The following is a 21,476-nucleotide window of genomic DNA, read 5'->3' as shown; positions in this document are numbered from 1 at the left end:
TTTTATAGATCACTTATTATTTATTTCCTGGGGCCTACGCTGTTCATACGAAGTCTTTGGGAAACCGTTATTTGGTATTTTAAAAGTGCGACCGATGTTGCGCGCAAAGCAGCATATACCACCACTGCTTCTTGATGATGTTAGGATGTACAAAACTATGGTCCTTTTAAAGAAGATAATGTATTTTACTTGACGAGAATGCTGCAAAAATTCCTCTAATAATTATAACCAGTAATTACTTCTATGATATACGTATGAAGGTACCTATTTTGCAACTGTGTCAAAGCACAAAAGAACAGCATTCTGACAGCTCACTGTGTTATGTGTAAATGGCAAGTTTGGTTAAACTTGGTCAGTGCTGAACTTGGATTTTAATTGCTAATTGTTTTGTCATTTCAGAGTGTTAATGGAAACAGACGATACTGAGCTGGGGCTGGATGCAGGAGGCGACGGACGCTGTGGTGTGCTGGGCAAAATAGTCCAAGATGCTGGTAGCGGCTGAAATACGCAGCTGCTCGTCGTCTCCTAGAGCGCCGCGGACGCCGTGGACTGCGCCATCAAAGTCGACGGAAAGTCGGTTCCAGCAGCCGACCGTCTCAAACTACTCGGAGCCACCCCCTCAACCTGCTCCTTCACTTCGGGGCCCATTGCCGCAGTCTCCGCTCCCGAGTGCTCCCCGGATCCAGCAGCTTCGCAAGCTGACAGCGCGGGGCTGGGGACTAGAGGAACGACAGCTCTGCGCTGTAGCGTCTGGATACGTCCGTGGAGTGCTGGTGCACGCGGCCGCCACCTGGCTCCTGGTGACGCCACAATCCCACGTGGAACTCCTCCAGAGGGAGATGCGGGCGGTGACCTGTATATCACCGGCTGCCCCTTGTTTACCCCAGCCCACGCAGTGATGGCGGAGGCCGGACTGATTGATGCCGGTGCCCGCTGGCCGCCCGGCGAGACGTGCTGGTAGCGAAGCTCTTCGCCAAGGCGCACGCGCTCCCCGAGGGCAAGCCCTCAGGACTATCGCGGAAGATGGGCCGCCTAGCCGACTGAAGTCGGTGACGGGCTGGCGTGGGGAAGGGCACGAAACCTGGCGAGCGGCTGGGATAATCTCTGATTCATGCTCGTGTCGCCAGTCGCGAGTGACATCTGTGTGCTGCGCGCGCGTCCAAGATGGCGGGCGGCGATGAGGCGCAGTCGGCCGCCGCCGCCGAGAAGCCGTCTGAGATGGAGCTGCTTCGGGGCATGCTGCAGCAGCAATTGGAGCTGGCTGCAGCGGCAGCGCGACGTGAGGACCGGATGGCCGCGCTGATGGAGCGGGTGCTTCCCGGCCCGACGGCCGTGCAGGACGCCACGGCACCCGCCGAGGCAGCCGCGGGGCCGATTCCGGCGCCCGGCCGCGTGCACGCATGCCCGCCGCCGGCACGCCCACGCCCCGGCTGGCGGCTACCGCTACCCTCAAGGAGTTTGAGGCCTGGAAAGAGAAGTTCTCCGGCTACTGCCTCCTCACCGGCGTCCACGATCTCACCGAGGCTGAGCAGCGGGCCGCCCTGCTCGCTGTTCTCGACGACGACTGGGCCCGCTTGGTCCGGTTTGGCCTGCCCATCCCGGCCGAGGCGTCCATGGCCGATGTAATCACCGCCATGCACGCCCACCTTCGGCGGCAGCGGAACGTGGTGATCGACCGCTGCGAGTTTAACATGCGGATGCTGGAGCCAGGCGAGTCAGTGGACGATTTTATATGCGCCCTGAAGGAGATAGCGTCCTGCTGCGATTTTTGCCCGAACTGCACCGATGATAGGTTCCGAGACCATCTGGTGGTGGGCACCAGTGATGACGAGGCCAGACGCCGCATGCTGGAACTGCCCGATCTGACCTTCCAGATGGCCGCCGACCTGTGCCGGGCGTCCGAGAGCGCCCGTCTCAACAGCTCGGCGATCCGTGGCCCGGGCGAGCCGTCTCTGCGCCGGCTCTCCGAGTACCGGCGACAACGCGGTCGGCCGAGCGGCGCGGACTCGCGCCCGGCCGACCAGACCCGGCGGTGTGACCGCTGCGGTGCCGCGCAGCACACGGACGGTCGTGCCTGCCCCGCCCTGGTTCGCACCTGCCACCGATGCCACGAACGGGACCACTTTTCCTCGGTTTGCCGGCATGGCGCGGGCACTGAAGAGCGGCGCCGGCAGACGCCTAGTTCCGAGCGCAGCCACCAGGGACAGGACTGGCGCCACCGTAGCGCGAGCAGCAGCCGCCAGGGGAGGGGCCGGCGCCACCGTAGCGCAATCAGCCGCCGCCGTGTCAGCACGGCTGCCGACGCGTCGCATCGGCAGGTTTCGGTGCTGGCAGCGAATGCAACCACGAGAGACACGGGGAACCGGCAGCAGTCAGCGCCGCCGGCAGCCCGGACGCCGGGCGCGCGCCTCAACAGTGTGACGGCCCACCGGTCGCCGCAGGTCTGGCTACAGCTGCACCTACCAAACGGAGTCAGGCGGTCGACCGTATGGACGCCCGACACCGGCGCCGAGATATCAGCCCTCTCACTGCAACAAGCCGAGTCCATGGGAGTGAGCAGAGCGGACCTCACGCCCTCCACGGCTGTGCTGTGGGCCGCCGACAGTCGCCGGCTGGACTGTGTGGGCACGTGCGCCCTCACCCTGCAGCTCGGTGACGTCATACAGACCATGCAGGTGTCCGTTCTGCGAGCACTGCACTCACCACTGCTGTCGTGGCACGATTGTATCGGCCTGGGAATTCTGCCGGCGAGCTTCCCCCGGCATATTTGCCAGCGCGGCTCGGCAGCCGAGACTGGGACGGACGGTGGGGCACCGGAGCCGCCGCCGCCCGGCGAGCCGCCTGAGGCCCCCGCCGCCGGCAGACAGCCCGCACTACGGCGCTGCAGCGGCACGACGGCGGCACCTGAGGAGACCCGGGACCTAAGCCGCGTCTCTGCCGCCGACCGGCCGGCCGCCAGCTCGGCCGGCGCCGACCCGACCGGGCGGGCGCCGCCGCCCGGCCCTACGCGCGCGCCGCCGCCCGGCCGCGCGCGCGGCCCGGCCGCCGGTGGCACCCCCTCCGCACGGCAGCGGCGGGCAGATTTCGACAAATTGAAAGCCGAGTTCCCGAGGGTCTTCGATACGAAGTCGACCCTGCGGAAGATGGCGGGGGAGCCGATGAAGATCGAGCTGACGGACGACGCCGTCCCTCACGCTGTGACCACCGCCCGGAATATCCCGTTCTGTTGGCGAGAGGACGTGCGACTGCAACTCGACGAGCTGATGGAAAAGGACATCATCGAGCCGGTGGAGCACCCCACAGACTGGTGTCATCCGATCGTTCCTGTGGCCAAGGGGTCGTCAGACGGCACAGTGTCCGGCTGTCGGCTGACCGTGGACTTCACGAAACTGAACCGGTTCGTGAAGCGACCGACGTACCCGGTCCGCTCGCCTCAAGACGCAGTCGCCTTCGTCTCACCCGGTGCTGCGTACTTCACCAAGCTGGACAGCAAGGCGGGGTACCACCAGGTCCCCATCCGGCCAGAAGACAGAGACCTGACGTGTTTTATCACGCCGTGGGGCCGCTACCGGTACCTGAGTGCTCCAATGGGAATCGTCAGCTCTGGCGACGTGTACAACCAGCGCGGTGACGCCGCGCTCGGCGACATCCCGCGCACGTGTAAGGTCGTGGACGACGTCCTGGCCTATGACGCTGACTATGCCGCCCACCTGCAGCACGTGCGGCAGATTCTGCTGAGGTGTGACCAGCACGGTATCACACTCAACCCGGACAAATGTCAGTTCGCGGAAGACGAGGTCGAATTCTGCGGCTTTCGCATCAATTCGGCTGGCTATACCGCCGACGGCAAGAAAGTCCGTGCCATCCAGGCCTTCCCCAGGCCGGGCAACATCACCGACCTACGGTCGTTCCTCGGCCTGGTGACCCAGCTCGGCGCCTTCTCCCCAGAGGTCGCCGCCGCCGCCTAGCCGCTGAGACAGCTGCTGCGGCCGCGGAACGCGTGGCTGTGGACGCCAGCGCACGAGCAGGCGTTCAGCGCGGTGAAGATGGCACTCACGTCGCCTCCCGTGCTCGACTTCTACGACCCTCGCCGCCGCACAGTCCTGAGACTGACGCCGCTCGCTCCGGCGGCCTGGGCTACTGCCTGCTGCAGCAAGACGCCGCAGGCCGGTGGCGACTGATCCAGTGCGGCTCACGCTTCCTATCGGACGCCGAGTCGCGGTACGCCGTGATCGAGTTGGAGCTGCTGGCCCTGGCCTGGGCCTGCAAGAAATGCAGCATCTATCTCGGCGGGATGCAGCGGTTTGAAGTCCTGACCGATCACCGGCCGCTCATCCCGATCCTCAACAGTAAGAGCCTTGCGGAGATCGAAAATCCGCGGCTCCAGCGGCTACGAGAACGGCTGGCGCCGTTCAACCTGCTCGCCACCTGGCGGCAAGGCAAGCTGCACGCCATCCCGGACGCGCTGTCGCGCGCGCCGGTGGATGACCCGGCGCCTGAGGACGAGGAAGCCGATAGGGACGCCAGCCATCAGCTCGCCAGCGTGCTCTCACGGCTGGCCACCGACGGGGCGGACGACAGTCCCAGCCCGTTCAAAGACGCGGCGCTGACAGAGGTGCGCGCCGCCGCCGCCGCCGATCCGGAGCTCATCACACTCACTGACCTGATCCTGAACGGGTTTCCAGAGCACCGGTCACAGCTGGACCCGCGCCTCCGACCGTACTGGGGAGTTCGGGACCGGCTGGCCGTGGATGACGGCCTGGTGGTGTGCGGCCAGCGGCTCGTGATACCGCCCAGTCTGCGGCGCGCCACGCTCGAGCGCCTGCACGCCAGTCACCAGGGCGTCGAGCGCACCAAACGCCGCGCGCGGCAGGTAGTCTACTGGCCGTTCCTGGACAGTGACATTGCGAACCATGTCGGAGCGTGCCCGGCCTGCCAGCAGTACCTGCCCAGTCAGCAGAAGGAGCCGCTGATGCCGGAAAAGACGCCATCACGAGTGTTTGAGGCTGTCTCCGCTGACTTCTTCGCCTGGGCCGGCCGCACGTTCCTGGTATACGCGGACCGGCTGTCCGGGTGGCCGTTTGTGTCGCACGTGGCCGGCGAGGCGACTGCCAGAGACCTGGTCTGCAGCCTGCGCCAGATGTTCGCGGCCACCGGCGTGCCCACCACCCTCCGGACAGACGGTGGATCCCAGTTCACCGCCCGGCTCACCCGAGAGTTTCTGCGCCGCTGGGGAGTGGAGCACCAGATCTCCACACCGCACTACCCTCAGTCTAATGGGCACGCCGAGTCGGCGGTCAAGGCCCCCAAACGGCTCATCCAGAAGGCGACCAGCAGCGGTGAGCTCGACACGGACGCCTACGCTCAGGGGCTGCTGGAGCTGCGCAACACGCCGCGCGCCGACGGCCGCTCTCCGGCTCAGGTCCTGTTCGGCCACCCGCTGAGATCGGCAGTGCCGGCGCACCACCGGTCCTTCGCCGACTGCTGGCAGCGGGCGGCGGACGACTGTGACGCCAGGGCCGCCGCGCAGCAACAGGAAACAGCCGAGCGGTACGACACGACAGCCCGCCAGCACAGCACGCTCACCATGGGTCAGCGTGTGCTCGTCCAAGACCCGCGGTCTGGGCTGTGGGACCGCGTCGGCGTCATCACGGCGGTCGGACAGCGGCGCGACTACCTGGTCCGACTGCCCAGTGGCCGAGTCTACTGGCGGAACCAGCGCCATCTGCGACCCCAGAGATCTCTCATCTCGGAGGGCGCCGCCACACCTGCACCCGGGCGCCGGCAGCAGCTCGCTCCGAGCTCGGCACCCGACGGCACGGAGGAGACCGCCGCCGCTGCGCCGGCGGGCGGACAGCCGGCACCACCGGTACTGCGGAACAGCGCCGACGACCCCAGCTCAGTGCGCCGTGGGACGCGTCGCCGTCGCCGTCCGGCCCGACTGACCGTGCGCTGGGCGGACCAGACGTACGACTGAGTTCGTGCGTCCACACTGTGTGTGGTGTACATTTTTGTTTATGTGTTAGACCGTAGACGCAATGCGTATCTTGTACCGACGCATGCGTCTTGAGGGGGGGGTGTTGTGATGGGGCACGTTTTCCTTTCCCTTCATTTGGTCTCACCCCCCGGTCATATGGAAGCACATAAAAAATAAACAGTTCCATGGTCGCCGCCATCGTGTTTCGGTCGTCCTGTGTCGCTTCAGGGATATCGCCGTGTTAATCGCCACTACCGACCATAACAGAACTGACGCATCGGCGGAAGCGGGAGTCCGCAGCGGAGAAGCCTTCGTGGAGTGTACACGGGTGTGGGAAATGAATGCTAAGTGTATCCAAATTGAAGGCACTGCTCTCGAATGATATAAATACTGAACAGCTTTGGATTGTTTATATTCCAAATGTTTACTTTCAGGACGAGTACTCCTTGTCATTCGGTCGTCAACTCCTCTCTCCGACCCCGGCTTAGCGCAGGCACGTATAACCTAGAATTTGGCCGAGGGGGGGGAGCGGAGGAATCCCGTAGAGAGAGCCTCCTACCTACAGAGGGCCCTCTACCCGAGGAGTCAGAGGGGTCCTAGTGGTCAGACACAGACACTAGCGGTTATTCACAGGAGGCCCCATGCAGTAAATTGAAGGACCCTAGGTGGCAGGCGAGTCGGAGAGCCTTGATTGTCCTGAGTCCTGACGTGATTTTTTGGGGGATTCCCATGAATTTCGTTCGTCTCCGACGTGATTTTGGCCAACGTGGGCCTTCTGCCAGCATGGGCCCTGAAAACCCCTAGGGGGAGGCGCACCCCGTCCGTCCCCCCTTGGGTACGTCCCCGGTCGGTCCAGCGACTCCACACGCGCCTACCGACACACAAGAAACTCTTGCCAGTATGTTTGCTTCTGACGCAATCATGACAGAATTACGCTCTATTGATATGCATGCTGCCATTGCTTTGGAGTCGGTGTTTTGAATTTCTGCGTTTTTTTTTTTTTTGATCGGCTCCACTCTCCAGACAGCTGGCTCAGCCTGATCGACCAGAGCAATGCGACACCTATACCAACTTGATACCAACCTACTTGGCGGGGTGGTGAATTCATGAAGTGCGAATGCGAAACATGGCAATAGATGGCGGAACAAACAGCATGGGGAAGGCCGGGACACGCATTGAGGAATGAAATCCGTCACTTCCCAGATTTCGAACGCATCCTTAGAGTGCATTACTTTATGTGCTTGCGTTCGGTCTTGAGATTTCTCAGCAGATGTCGCCAACAGCAGAGAGATTGATCTAGAATGTCTCGTTATCGGAAAAATATGGTAGCTATACGCCAAATGGTTTTTGCGTATAGCTACCATATAACTTCCGATATGACTGTTGACATTACTGCCGATATGACCGAGCAGTGCATTGGCAATATGCCAAGGGCAGTAACATGCCATTGCCGTCAGTCACGTCAGTCATCGGCCTTGGCTATCTGTAAGAATCTTGGCAGGAATCTTGGCCTTTTCTTGGACCCATAGCCTCGGCCTTCTACCAATCATATCGCCGAATTCGCAGGCAGTGAGAGACAAATACGGCGTGCCGAAGACATATTGGGTGTCTCAAAATCACTGAGAACTCTATAGCTCAAAATTTAAGCCCTGCACGTTTTTAGATCTACCCCGTTGAGTGGCATTCTTGTGAAAATTATGTAAATATGTTTATCAGAATAAGGGAGAAGTGTAGGGGGCGGCGGGTGAGGTGCAGAAGAAGGATAAGAAGAAGTTGTACCTATCCAGTAACTTTATCTTGATTTGTGGACTAGACGAAGACTAGATTTTGATGAAGAAATTGAAATCGATAAACTTGAACTGCAGGTAAGGTGTTGGTTTGTCATGCCGATTGTCTTGAAACCCTTTCCTTTTAATCTTTCAATTAAAATCATCAACTCCTATTCAAACCACCAAAGAGCCGGCAGATCTCAGTCAGTCTAAATTTTTGTTCAGGGGCCAGTTTTACTTTACCCGATTTACCAACAAAAATAGCTGCCTTGGCCTGGAATTTTTCTCCTTATATATCCATTCCACGTAGGTACCACATACAGAGAGTAAACGTGATTGGCATGTATGTAAGCAGGGCCAGGAAGGGCTTCACCATTTATGCTCCATATGTGAATTAGCCTTTAGGCAAAATAATCCGGCAGGTGGCTATTTTCTGTTTGTAAAACTGGCCTCAGATGGAGTGGTATCATTTGATTAACCATCACACGATCAGGCATCAACAAAGTTTGTGGTTTTAGAATCTTGAAAACTTTCTTGGGAGTGGCACTTAGTAGACATCCATTTGAGATTCTGCTAGAGCAATAGCATCGTGCTCAAGCCAGCCAAATTTTAGACTGCCAACACAAGAAAAAATGCTTGGTTAATCAGATTTCAGGCATCAAAATATTAGTGGTGGTAATAATCATGACCATATATTGGCATGACATCATTTTTTAATTTGTTGTGGTACACCTTGTTGTGTATTGAGGCTTGAAGATGCTCAACTAGATGATATTTTTTGATGCGTGTGTTGATTAAGACTGAAGTCCAATGAAAATAAAAAGCAGAAATTATCCTGACCTTACCTTCCCTACTAACCTCCAACCTCCAACCTGTCAGCCTACAAACCACCTGTCAGCCTACAGACTTCATCTACACGCAGGTTTAACATTTTATGATAAAGTAAAAAATGCTCAGCTTGTAATCCAATGCCTTTCAAAACCAATTGGCCTTTTTGGCCTTGCGAATGGTTAACGGAGAGAGAGAGAGAGAGAGAGAGAGAGAGAGAGAGAGAGAGAGAGAGAGAGAGAGAGAGAGAGAGAGAGAAAGAGAGAGAGAGAGAGAGAGAGAGAGAGAGAGAGAGAGAGAGAGAGAGAGAGAGAGAGAGAGAGAGAGAGAGAGAGAGAGAGAGAGAGAGAGAGAGAGAGAGAGAGAGAGAGAGAGAGAGAGAGAGAGAGAGAGAGAGAGAGAGAGAGAGAGAGAGAGAGAGAGAGAGAGAGAGAGAGAGAGAGAGAGAGAGAGAGAGAGAGAGAGAGAGAGAGAGAGAGAGAGAGAGAGAGAGAGAGAGAGAGAGAGAGAGAGAGAGAGAGAGAGAGAGAGAGAGAGAGAGAGAGAGAGAGAGAGAGAGAGAGAGAGAGAGAGAGAGAGAGAGAGAGAGAGAGAGAGAGAGAGAGAGAGAGAGAGAGAGAGAGAGAGTTTCCTAACTCTTATCATGTAAAAGCTGCTTTGAGAAAATAGCACTGTGTTTTATCCTGGCTTCATGACTCTCTAACGCTCTTTCAAACACATGCTTGTTTTCTGACAATTGGTGATACAGAGAGGGTCTGCATTAATGTCCAAGTATGGTCATTTAGGATCAATTTTTGGTGCCCTCGTTCTATATTATTCCAGCAGCCTTAGTCTGCCCAACTGACATGCGCTGAATTTGTCGCATGTGACGTTACACCTGACGTGCGCCGAAATTTTAGGTGGAACCCTGCCACTACGCCAAACATAAGTTATGGAATGATCACTGCTCAGTTTCGCAGGTTCACCAGAACAGCGTCATGGGTGCACAATGACCACCGTAGTGCCCGTAAACCCTATTAAACAAACAAGCAAACATCAGTTGCGCACTTAATGCCAATTTTCACAATTTTGATTGTCTATTGATATTGTTTGGTCATTTCAGGACTCGTGGCGCTGCTCGCCTCCTCGCCAATGCGAACGCGTTCTCTGAGGACAGCCCGCCCAAGGCCAGCATGACGAAGCCACGCCACCGCGCCGGCTATAGACTCACGGCCTGAAGCGAGTTTGGGCGCGACGGCTGGCGAGCCAAGGCGGCGGAAAGTCGTCTGGCGGAGCTCCCGTCTGAGGCGAGCTTGATCTGGTCAGACAGCTCCGCCACCGATGGTGTGCTAGATGGAGGAGGAGGGGCCACCCCCCCTCCTGAACCGCGACATCCGGGAGGTGCGTGTCGCGGCAGGCGCCCTCTGCTCTAGCACGCGCGGCGAGCTATTCGCCCTAAGAGCGGTGTTGGAGGAGCTGTTGACCAAGACTGGTCGCGACACCTCTCTTCCGATAATTATCGTCTGTACCGACTCGATGGCGGCGCTGGCCCTCCTGCGGAGCGGCGCGGCGGCCCAGAGAGCCCCTCTGGCCGCAGACATATGGGGGCTGCTGGCAGCGCTCACCGAGGGGGCCAGCCAGTGATAATGCAGTGGGTTCCTGCACACTGCGGGCTTCCGGGCAACGAGCGGATGGACGCCCTCGCGCGTGAGGCTGGCGCCCTATCCCAACGGTAGCGCCGTCCGCCGATCGACTTGGGCAGCACTATCTGCAAGGCAGGCGCGCGCGACGCTGCGCGCGCCTGGCGGCGGAGCTGGCAGGACGGATGACCCTGGCTGCCGCCGTGAGAACCATCCAGAACCGTACGGCTATGCTGCGGCAGCGGCTGAAAGGAACGCAACAACAATAACTACAACAGCAGCTGCTAATGAAAGGGGAAATCATGGAGCCGGATGACCCGGCACATGGCGCTCAGCCAGCTGAGAATGAGAGCAGCTATCAAATCGCCAGCAGGGTGCTGCGGCTGGTAACTGACGACCTTGGTAGAGAGAGCGCCTCCGCTGATGCGGATGAAACTACCCCCTCTCGGGTTTGTTTGACGCCGTCTCCGTCGACTCTTTCGCCTGGGCCGGCTGGCGACCGCGCTACATTTCTTGGGCAGTGACTCGTAACTGTGTTCACCAAACTTTTAAAACTCCCCACGTTACCATCTTTAAAGAATGTTTTCCTTGTACACTGCTGCAATGTCTTATGTAGGCATGTTGTACAGTCTAAACGAGTGTGGAATGCTTTGTTGTGCTTGTTCTGTATTTCGTTTGCTATTTATCACGGTGACTATAATTTATTTTGACCAACCCTTGCCTTGTTACAATTGTAGTGGATGGTTTCTGAACTGCTGTTTGCATTATAGATGTTGCTAGTGCGTAGACGCCAAAGATTACTTTATACCTATTGACGCGCCAGATAAAGGAGGTGAAGTATTCCTCTGATCTATACCTACGGAATTCCTTTATGTGTGTTTTGTAATCGATATTGGCGGTTTTCTTATGTGATGCGGTGTAGAGCGTGGCTGAGGAAGGCGATGTTTAAAGTTGCTAGTTATTTTTCAATACATCTTTGATCGGACTGTCGTGCTTGCTGTAGGTCGGACTTCCGTTCTTGACGGTGATTGGACGCACGTGCCGGTAGTTCACAACAATGCGGCTTTCGATTATAGTATAGATTTAGATGCATTTAAAGTGTTTGTATACGTAGTCCTGAGTTTCGAGATATTATCCTTGCGGGCTTCTTGCCAACAGATTGTCCACTTCTGTGTCCAGTACTCATCCCACTCACGAGGCTCAGTTGTGTTTGCCAGCCCCTATACGGAAACATTGGCCAGATAACTGACTACTACTGAAATTTTAAGAAGCGTGGGCAGTAGGGCATAACGAACGGTCCTCAGCTTCAGTAGCCGCGGAGGGGGGGGGGGGGCACCGCCGACTTTTGGTCCCATTCTTTCCATGCAGGCCAAAATCAAAGGGGGCACGGTGCCCCGGTGCCCTCCCCGTTCCGTCGCCTATCCTCAGGTTATTTCTGACTTGACAGGCTCAGGGAGGATTGCTCTTTGTTGTTTTTCTCCGATGAACCCTCTTGCTGCACACTGGCTGATCCAAAGGATGGAGGGGACGGGGGGGGGTGCAGACGCATGAAAAAAGGAGACAATGTTCTTCCCCTAGCGCACGAAATCAATTCTTAAATGAAAATTAAACGAATAAGCTTCCGTTAAGAAGCCCCCGTTCCGTATCTTCCGTTCCATTCCACGACTCGCACCCAGTGACTTGCTGCAGTAGCGTCATCTATACCTCGCCCTTACTGCCGGGAAGGCCGCGAGTTGCGACATCTATACTATGTCTAGGCCTGAAGTATTCATCCGCCACGATGTATTTATTTTTGTCAATCGGTTTGGTCCTTCTGGCCGGATAGGTCGTCAGAATTATCTGAAGGTGCCTGAAATGTCTCGTTAGTGGAAAAAATGTCTCGTTAGTGGAATTCCACTATCTGGCAACTAGCCCTATGTAAACGCGGCTATTGATGTAAAGAGGATTTCCGACAACATCTTGAAAAGGTTGCAGTTGGTGCTGATAATAGGCGTTAAACTCAATCATCACTCACACATATCTTTAACTACGCTTCTCTCTGTTCGGCAGGTGGACGGGAAGATGGTGAACGTCGCCACCGGTACGGCATCGTCTCAGCGTTGCAGTATGTGCGGCCTAACGCTGAGGAAGTTCAACGACCTGACTGCCGTCGCCGCACAGCCCGTCACCAACCAACAGTACGGGCTGAGCACGCTCCACTGCTGGCTGCGGAGCTTCGACTGCCTCCTGCACCTCAGCTACCGACTCCCTCTGCAAGAAGACAGCAAAGAGCGCCGCCAACAGCGCAAGGCTGAGGTACAGGAGGCCTTCAGGACCAGGATGGGGCTGCGCGTGGACGAGCCGCGGGCAGGAGGCAGCGGCAACTCCAACGACGGCAACACCGCCCGCCGCGCCTTCCGCTCGCCGGCCGAGTTCGCGGCCTGCACCGGCGTCGACCAGGAGCTGATCGACCGGGTCGGCACGGTGCTGCAGGCTGTCAGCTGTCTGCACCGACTGGACATCGACGCTCTCTCCGCGTACTGCCGCCGCACGGCTGAGCTGTACGTGGAGAGGTACTTACATGTCCACCACGCTGCACAAGCTGCTGAGCCACTCCGCGGCCGTGGTGGAGTCTTGCCACCTCCCGATCGGTATGATGTCTGAAGAAGCAGCAGAGGCTACCCACAAGCGGGTCCGCCAGTACCGCCTTCGACACACCCGCAAGGATTCGAGGATCCACACGATGTCGGACCTCCTGGGCTACCTGCTCGTGGCGAGCGACCCGCTGCTCAGCAGCCTGGGTCTGCAGCGCCGGGGGAGGGGGAGGGGGAGGGGGAGGGGGAGAGGGAGGGAGAGGGGGAGGGGGAGGGGGAGAGGGAGAGGGAGAGAGAGAGAGAGAGAGAGAGAGAGAGAGAGAGAGAGAGAATCAGCTACGTCGTGACGACGGCACCGACAGCAGTAATGTCGACAACGACGACTGCCACAGCAGCAGTGACTGTTCAGCAGTGACAGCAGTGACTGGCAGAGTCGAACCAGCGCGGCGTGTCGTGAGAGTGTTCAAAGTGTATGTATGTAACATGTGGTGCAATACATATGTATCGTGTGTTTATGCTTTTTCGATTATCGAATATATCGAAAGCATCAGGGATGACCCAAAATGCCTAAATATACCCATTTAAACTATTTGAAAAACATATTGAGAAATATTAACAACGCTACGAATAAATTCGCCCTAAACTGGTCAACTGTGTCACTGTGGTCACTGTGCGTCGGTGCGCGGGTTAAGAGTTTTTTTTTCTCGAATAACTTTCGAAGCATCCCAGCAAGGAATAAACTAATAGCACCAACGTGATCCTCTGGTCGATACGCATCGAAAAAAAGTATATATGATGACCACGAAAGGTCAATGTCAAAAGTGACCTCAGGTCACGTGACTTCAAGGTCATCATGCATATCATTCGATGCGCCTTGACGAGCTGAAGCATAATGAACACACACATCCGCACAGCTGTATATTGAACCTGTAAGGAGTTATTAGCAAAAACCCTTTGGTGACCTATGATGACGTCACATGACCTTACAGTTGCCAAAGAGTAAAAGAAAAAGCCTTTGGGTAGTCAAACTTCATCGTATATTAACCCGGTAGGCGGTGGGCCTCCCGGCCACCTTCCACGCGGTGTGGGGGGGGGGGGGCATTCCCCCCGTATCTCCGAAACTACTGGACGGATCCGTAAAATTCAAACGGCGTTCGATAGCCCTGTCACATTTGTTGGAGCAAACCCAATTTCATTGACCTCAGGGTCACCGATGACGTCACAGGTCAGGTCAAAGATAACGTTTTTCACCGTGCACGGGTCTTTCAGGGAATGCGCTATAACCCGAGTAAAACGTATTTTGTCGATTATCAGCGATAGGGCGTCAGTTGCCTAGAACATATGTTGCTATTCGAGGTCACTGATAATACCAGATCAGGTCACAGGTCAGGTCACCAAGGGTCAGCACATGATCCCAACTTTACTAAGGATATGCGATGCATGTTTTATGGCCAATTTTTTTCATTTCCAACTCAATGGTGTTAATTATAAGACCAACAGGTACGGTTTAGGTCACTTTCTGGTGGAGGTCAGGTCAAAGTCAGGTCAAAAAGGTCAAATTTCAAATTGATTGTTTTGCATAAAATGGGTATTGATTTGATGCAACTCGTCACGGGGAGTCTAATGGTGTTCTTTGTTTTGCGCTACGAGGTCTAGAATTGCTAAAATTGAGTTTGAAAATTTGATGTCATCAATTTTGAACAGTTTTTTTTGCTATAACTTGGCCAAAAAAAGAGGAATCGATCTCAAGTTTGGTATGTGGGTAGAAGGCGTTAGGGACTATCAAATATACCTATTCCGTTTTTTCGAAATTAAAAAACTTTTCGGATTTTTCAGCTATTATATTCAAAAAACCTATTTCTATTTTTGGGGGTCAAAATAAAAAATAAAACAAAAATTTGAGATAGCAGTTTTGTAGCTCTGTTAATTTTACACTTATCATGCTAAAACATTTTTCTGTATATTCTAAAGCTGTAGGCCTGACAGCTCTTCCCGCGAAACCTTTTTTGGGTCGAAAATGGCAGAAATGACGTCACTCCGACGTCATTAGCGGCCAACCTATCATAGCTGGTGGAAACATTTTTGGTCACAATGTGTAAAACCTATTCACGGGAGGGTACTGAAAGTTTGGTGACGATCGGCGCAGCGGTTCTGGAGATATATCGAGGGGGAAGGCAAAAAAATGCCCCCCCCCCCCCCCACCGCCCTGAAGGCTGAGTCACTAATGGTATATTAGGCAATTCCGACACGTTTTAGTGTAAAAATAAGGGAGCTGATTTTCCCCAATTGACTTATAATGGGGTGGTCAATGAATTGACCTGACCTTAGGTCATCGATATCGAAATTCAAAGCGAATTGGCGCTAAACCAATGCAAACACAATGGTGCCTGTCCCACGTCTCTTTCTCTATTAGATCAAAGGATACAATAAAAAGTGATTGTCGTGTGTTCCAAGGGTGAGCTCGGATGACCTTTCAGCGGGTCACTGATGCAAAGCAGCACCAGTGCCATCAATAAGAGTGTAACTCAACATGATTCAAAAGTATTCGAACGGGTGAGATGCGTTTCGGTGGTACCTACCCGATAGTTCTGCCATTGACTTACAAGGGGCAGGTCACAAAAATGACCTGACCTGCGCAGGCCGAAAGCCATTTTTATTATCGCATATGAATGACAACTGATATGGCTTTAATCGTCATCAGATAAAATTGCAACTTTCAGTAGGGAAAATATCAAGGTCACTCTTCGAAACAGGGCCTCGGCTAAGGAATTTTGACCACTGGGGCAAATCGTCAAAGTGTGTTGGCGCCCTGCTGGGGGGGGGGGGTGTTTGAACACCTGCGATTTTTCCTGCGTTTTTTCGCGGATATCTAAAAAACGGCGGCGCTCCATCATCCATCAATTCTGCACGTGTTGTAAAAATTTCAGACCAAGGTCATTCAAGATCAGGTCACCAGGTCACTTCAAGTAACCTCTGTTTGTTTGTTGGGGGTTAGGGGCGCGCCGACGGCGAGGTCATTTTGCGCCCACTTCAAGTAACCTCACCTCATAAAATGTTTCAATGTATGCCGTAGCTACACCGAGTGACCGATCGCTTTGAAACTTTCAGCGATTGATAAGGGCAACAGCATGTGCAAAATTTATAACTCGGAATTTTCATATCGGTGACTTAAGGTCAGCTCAATTTTGCGACCTCTTTATAAGTCAATGGGAGAAAATTCAAAACCACCTCTTTTGGACGAAAGTTATTCTAAACACTATAAAACACTGTACGTGACTTTGACACACTGAACATGAAAATAGCACCCGGCCGTGACCCTTGTTTATGCCCCTGAGGTCATCTCAGTTCACGAATGGTATCTATAGTTCGTTTTTCTTAAGTTCGACCCTCACTGTAATCGTCTCTTTGAACATAGCACGAGAATTGCTAGCTGAATTACTTAGAAAACTGGCTGGCGCACATTGATTTCACAGACGATTAATTTTACTCAAAATTATTTCTTCCTGGCTCTTATTTCCCAGACTCCTAGATCGTAGTCGCCTTTATATACAACCCCACAGAGACGGACATCTTGTCAGAAATTATAACTGAACTGATCAATAGATCGTACGGCGTTTAACAGAACGGTATATCATCGGTTTTTAAAACTTATTTGGAAAATATTATTCATGTCTGCAGTACAATGTGCGCTAACCAGTTTTCTTAGTAATTCAGCTAGCAATTCTCGTGCTATGTTCAAAAAGATGTTTACAGTGAGGGTCGAACTTAGGAAAAACGAACTATAACAGTTTTTCGCGAATAACTTTTGAAAGAGGCATGCTAGAGCGATGAAAATGCCTTAGTTGTGTTTGGCTCGACGATGCAGATCGACTGATATGCAACATGACAATTTCCGGTCAGATCATGACCTTGACCTGAGGTCGAATTTTCAAGTTGACCTTCAAGGTCAAATTGCAATTAATTTGATGCGTCTTAACGAGATGAACACGATGTCGGTAAAAGAAAGCTCGTGCAGGGCATGAGTCAAAAGCTATTGCAGAAAAACTTTTTCCAGAAAAAAATCGTCTATTTTGGTAGTTTTTGCCCCTTGCAGGCAAAACTGTTGACGTTGGGTCAAATCTAAGAGAAATAACCAGAAAGCATGCTAATATGGCTATCAAATGTTCCGCGGTGCTGTAGCTCTAATTGGTTCCCGCGAGTTATGCGTCGGCAATGGCATCTTGTAAACTGTCAATATTCGACCTGAAAATCGGCGAACTTTGGCCTTCACCATGACCTGACCTTTGACTTGACCAAAAAAGTGGCCGAAGTAATTTCGTCATTATTTTTGACGCTCTTTCGAACGAAGATGGATTATGGGGTGCAAAAAGATATGTTTGCCAATGCACGCTTATGTTTTTGGATTGAAATTGAGGGTGCAGCTGCACACCGTGCACTCCCTCTTCCGCCGCCCCTGATTTTTTGCCACAAACGTCTTCAATCGCTCCCGAATGAAAGAATGTACGTTAATAGTGATATATTCTCATTTTGTGGAGGTTGGGCAAAGCCTGACCACTAATGGGGCATTCCTCGACTCTACTGGGGCATTTGCCCCAGTAGTTAACATGTTAGCCGAGGCCCTGCTTCGATAAATAGGTCAAGAGGTCACGTGATCAAAATTTTCCTAAATTGAAAATCCGAGATGGCCAAAATGGTCTTTGTAGGAAGTATCATTAGAATATATGTCCTTCTCCTCGGAAAATGACAAAATGAATGAAAATGATTTTTTATTGTTGAATTGATGATATTTCGGTCGCAGACCTTCGTCTAAATTGAGTTCGTTAAATCGTACAAGGCAAAAGTAGCGAGTGAAATGCGCAACAATTGTCGACTGCCTGTAGATTGTAGAAAGTGAAATTCAAAATTATTTTGTCTCGTGGTCGTCATGCAGGGCTTAAATCACATTTCGAGGTTCGCATCGCTTTCGATCGTATAAGCGTATCGATATCAAAACGTACAAAAATATCGAAGGTACACGTCAAAATAATACTACATATACATATAATACCAAACACATATGAATAATATATAAATATATCATAAAAGATAACAAAGGTGTCAATATGACTCAGATGCAAAAGCGAGGGAAAAGATGTCAGTGACGTGGGGGAGTCCATGCGTCAAGTCCGTTTACGATACAATACAATGAATACCGACGTGACGCTATTAATAGAACCCCCAACACTCCATTCGGTGACCACTTTCTGAAGGAGCACATTTCACTGACTGCTACAGGTTCAGATGTCTTACATCTTAGAATACTTTATAGAACCCAGAATCATCCAGATAGGATACTCATTAGGAGCGAGACACCGACATTGAATATTCAGGGATCGTCATGGCCTGTCATGCGAGTAGTGTGTTTTTTTTTGTACATTTAGATTTGATGTGCATATTTTATATATATATATATATATATATATATATATATATATATATATATATATATATATATATATATATAATCTAATATTTCATATTAGATTTGATGTATATATATATATATATATATATATATATATATATATATATATATATATATATATATTGCAGTCTGATTGAAGACCAAAGCGAACTTAGCTTTCACCAACTTCCGTTGAGTCGATTCAATCTTTCGTACCGTGTCTTTCGTTTTCTTAGGAAGTGTATACAATATACGTCCGATGCTCATTCTATATATTAACGTTTCGAAACATCACTGTTTCATCTTCAGAATATCAAAATTGAGCTAATATGTCGCATCGGTAAGGTTTCAATCGTACATTATCGCTATCGATTCAAAAATGCTCATGTTTCTAAAAGCCAAGAAACTCGAAATTACACTGATTGCACGCGACATTGCGACGAGGACATTCTCTGTATACAGACATAAACACTTCTTCTATGGTGCACAAAACACACAAATGCACACAATATTAAAACACTCCCTATACATATTCAACACGCAATGTTTCCCCCTCCCCACAGCGCGAGTGTGACCGCAGATGAAGATACTTGTTTATTGATGATGGGTGTTTTCTCTCTGATGTGTAGTGCTTCCAAAATTCGTAACCGATTTGGATGGTCTGATGATGCGATGATGTCTGTGTTGTCTACGAGCTGTTTCCGTGTTAGAACTGTGTTGTGGCGCTGGTGCATGTGTTCTTTTGGTGACCCTTCCCTGAGGTGCATTGTGAGTCGGCGTGACAGTGTCGTGGTAGTCGAACCAATGTAGGTAACCGAATGAAGCCTGCAGTCTTCATGTGGACAGTTAAATTGATATACTACATTGGAACGTTTCAGTTTGTTGTTGCTTGCGAGTGTATTGTTCTTCATGACCAGGTTCGACTACCACGGTTCGACTACCACGACACTGTCACGCCGACTCACAATGCACCTCAGGGAAGGGTCACCAAAAGAACACATGCACCAGCGCCACAACACAGTTCTAACACGGAAACAGCTCGTAGACAACACAGACATCATCGCATCATCAGACCATTCAAATCGGTTACGAATTTTGGAAGCACTACACATCAGAGAGAAAACACCCATCATCAATAAACAAGTATCTTCATCTGCGGTCACACTCGCGCTGTGGGGAGGGGGAAACATTGCGTGTTGAATATGTATAGGGAGTGTTTTAATATTGTGTGCATTTGTGTGTTTTGTGCACCATAGAAGAAGTGTTTATGTCTGTATACAGAGAATGTCCTCGTCGCAATGTCGCGTGCAATCAGTGTAATTTCGAGTTTCTTGGCTTTTAGAAACATGAGCATTTTTGAATCGATAGCGATAATGTACGATTGAAACCTTACCGATACGACATATTAGCTCAATTTTGATATTCTGAAGATGAAACAGTGATGTTTCGAAACGTTAATATATAGAATGAGCATCGGACGTATATTGTATACACTTCCTAAGAAACGAAAGACACGGTACGAAAGATTGAATCGACTCAACGGAAGTTGGTGAAAGCTAAGTTCGCTTTGGTCTTCAATCAGACTGCAATTAAAGAAGATATACTGCCAAACTATACCAATATATATATATATATATATATATATATATATATATATATATATATATATATATATATATATATATATATATATGTTACGGGTCATATCCTTACTTGGGCAGTATGCATACCGCCCGGGCAGTATGCATACCTCCCGGGTAGTATGCATACTACCCACCTCTCTTCTCACGGGCAAGATGTTTACTCGGGCAGTATGTTGACCACACTCCGTGAGGCTTGTTAATGCATGATAACTCGCGTATTATAAATGTGGATGGCAGGCGTTTTAACCCGCGCCGGGCTGGTGGCCTGCACTTTCCGCCAAGTGTGTGTGTGTGGGGGGGGGGGGGGGCGTTTTACGCCCCCTCCCGTCTAACTCGGCTCCTGGGCCACGTAGCAACACGCGGTAAGTGGCAATCGAAAGAGCGTCAAAAATAAAGAAACAAACATTTTCATTTTTAAGGTCAGATCAAAGGTCACGTCACCAGAGATCATCGAAGGTCAAATTTAGTCCATTTCAATAATTTTGGAAACTGCCAACGGCTAACTTGGGAACCAATAGAACTACAGCGACGCGGAAAAGCGCATTAGATAGCCCTTTTACAGACATTTTCTGAGTAATATTCTCAGATTTGATCTCAGTTCAACGGCCCCATAGGGCAAAAACTGTAAAGATAGCCGTTTTCACGAACAATGTTTTTGGGCAATAACTTTTGACTTAAGAAAAAGCCACGACATTGCTTTTGCCAGCATCGTGTCCCTCTCGTCGAGACGCGTCGAATAAACTATTTGTTGACCTCGAAAGGTCATTTTGAAAATTTGACCTCAGGTCAATTTCATGATCTGACCGAAAAGGGTCATGTTGCATATCAGTCGATCCGTATCGTCGAACTGAGCACATCTGACGTGTTTTCACCGCTCTAGGACGTCTCTATCAAAAGTTATAGCCAAAAAACTGCTTGTGACCGTTCATGACCTGAGATGACCTTAGGGGCATACAGAGGAGTCACAGGTGCATTTTTACGATTCAGTGTGTCATGTTTACCTATGCAGCGATGTTTGAGAGCGTTTTGAACGATATTCGTCCAAAAGAAGCGCATTTCAATTTTCTCCTATTGACTTAGGTATAACGGAGAGGTCGCATAATTGACCTGGTCACAGACATAAAAAATCCGAGATATACATTTTATACATACTGTTACTCATATCAATCGCTGAAAGTTTCAAAGTGATCGTTCAGTCGGTGTAGCTATAGCGAGCCTTTGAACTTTTTCTGAGGAAAGGTCATTTGACGTGACCTGGTGACCTGACCTTGAACGACCCGGATGTGAAATTTTCACATGTGCGGAAATGATGTATGGACAGGTCGCGTCGTCGTTTTTGAGATATTCGCAAAAACCCTGAGGAGGGGGGGGGGCGTAAAAACGCCCCCCCCCCCCAGCACGGCGCGGATTAAGAAGTAATACGACTTGGTGACTGATCAAATAATGAACAAAGCTACGTCCTATAACTCTTGCTGTGTATATCGTTTTTGTGCAATCTCGTCCTTTATTTGATATTCAGTTAATATTTTAGATAGCTAAACCGTTCCTTGTATTTGATACAAGATTCCTATATCGCATGAAACATACATTAAGTGCGATGAAATGTTTCCTTATTACTTTTCCT

At 51.4% G+C, this 21,476-nt stretch overlaps 2 protein-coding genes across 3 annotated transcripts; both read left to right on the top strand.

The window, feature by feature from the left end:
* The first annotated feature begins 1,164 nt into the window (after positions 1–1,164).
* LOC122392547 lies at positions 1,165–5,977 on the top strand. The gene is made up of 5 exons (XM_043387574.1): positions 1,165–1,359; positions 1,455–2,805; positions 3,082–3,904; positions 4,102–5,680; positions 5,858–5,977. The coding sequence occupies exons 1-5, from the start codon at positions 1,165–1,167 to the stop codon at positions 5,975–5,977; spliced, it is 4,068 nt and encodes a 1,355-aa protein (XP_043243509.1).
* Positions 5,978–7,537: 1,560 nt separating this feature from the next.
* On the top strand, positions 7,538–12,983 carry LOC122392484. 2 transcript variants are annotated; one of them, XR_006258524.1, is made up of 2 exons: positions 7,538–7,842; positions 9,677–11,179. XR_006258524.1 is itself a non-coding variant. In XM_043387380.1 (2 exons), the coding sequence occupies exon 2, from the start codon at positions 12,255–12,257 to the stop codon at positions 12,834–12,836; it is 582 nt and encodes a 193-aa protein (XP_043243315.1). In that variant the 5' UTR covers positions 7,538–7,842; positions 12,243–12,254; the 3' UTR covers positions 12,837–12,983. The 2 variants fall into 2 exon arrangements, 1 of the variants encoding a protein (XP_043243315.1); XM_043387380.1 differs by lacking the exon at positions 9,677–11,179 and adding an exon at positions 12,243–12,983.
* Positions 12,984–21,476: the final 8,493 nt, after the last annotated feature.

Source organism: Amphibalanus amphitrite, unplaced genomic scaffold (genome assembly GCF_019059575.1).
Source record: "Amphibalanus amphitrite isolate SeventyFive unplaced genomic scaffold, NRLGWU_Aamphi_draft 000023F_arrow, whole genome shotgun sequence".
Classification (NCBI taxonomy): Eukaryota; Metazoa; Arthropoda; class Thecostraca; order Balanomorpha; family Balanidae; genus Amphibalanus; species Amphibalanus amphitrite.
Note: the sequence above shows the minus strand (reverse complement) of the source record. Positions and strands in the feature narration are given on the sequence as shown.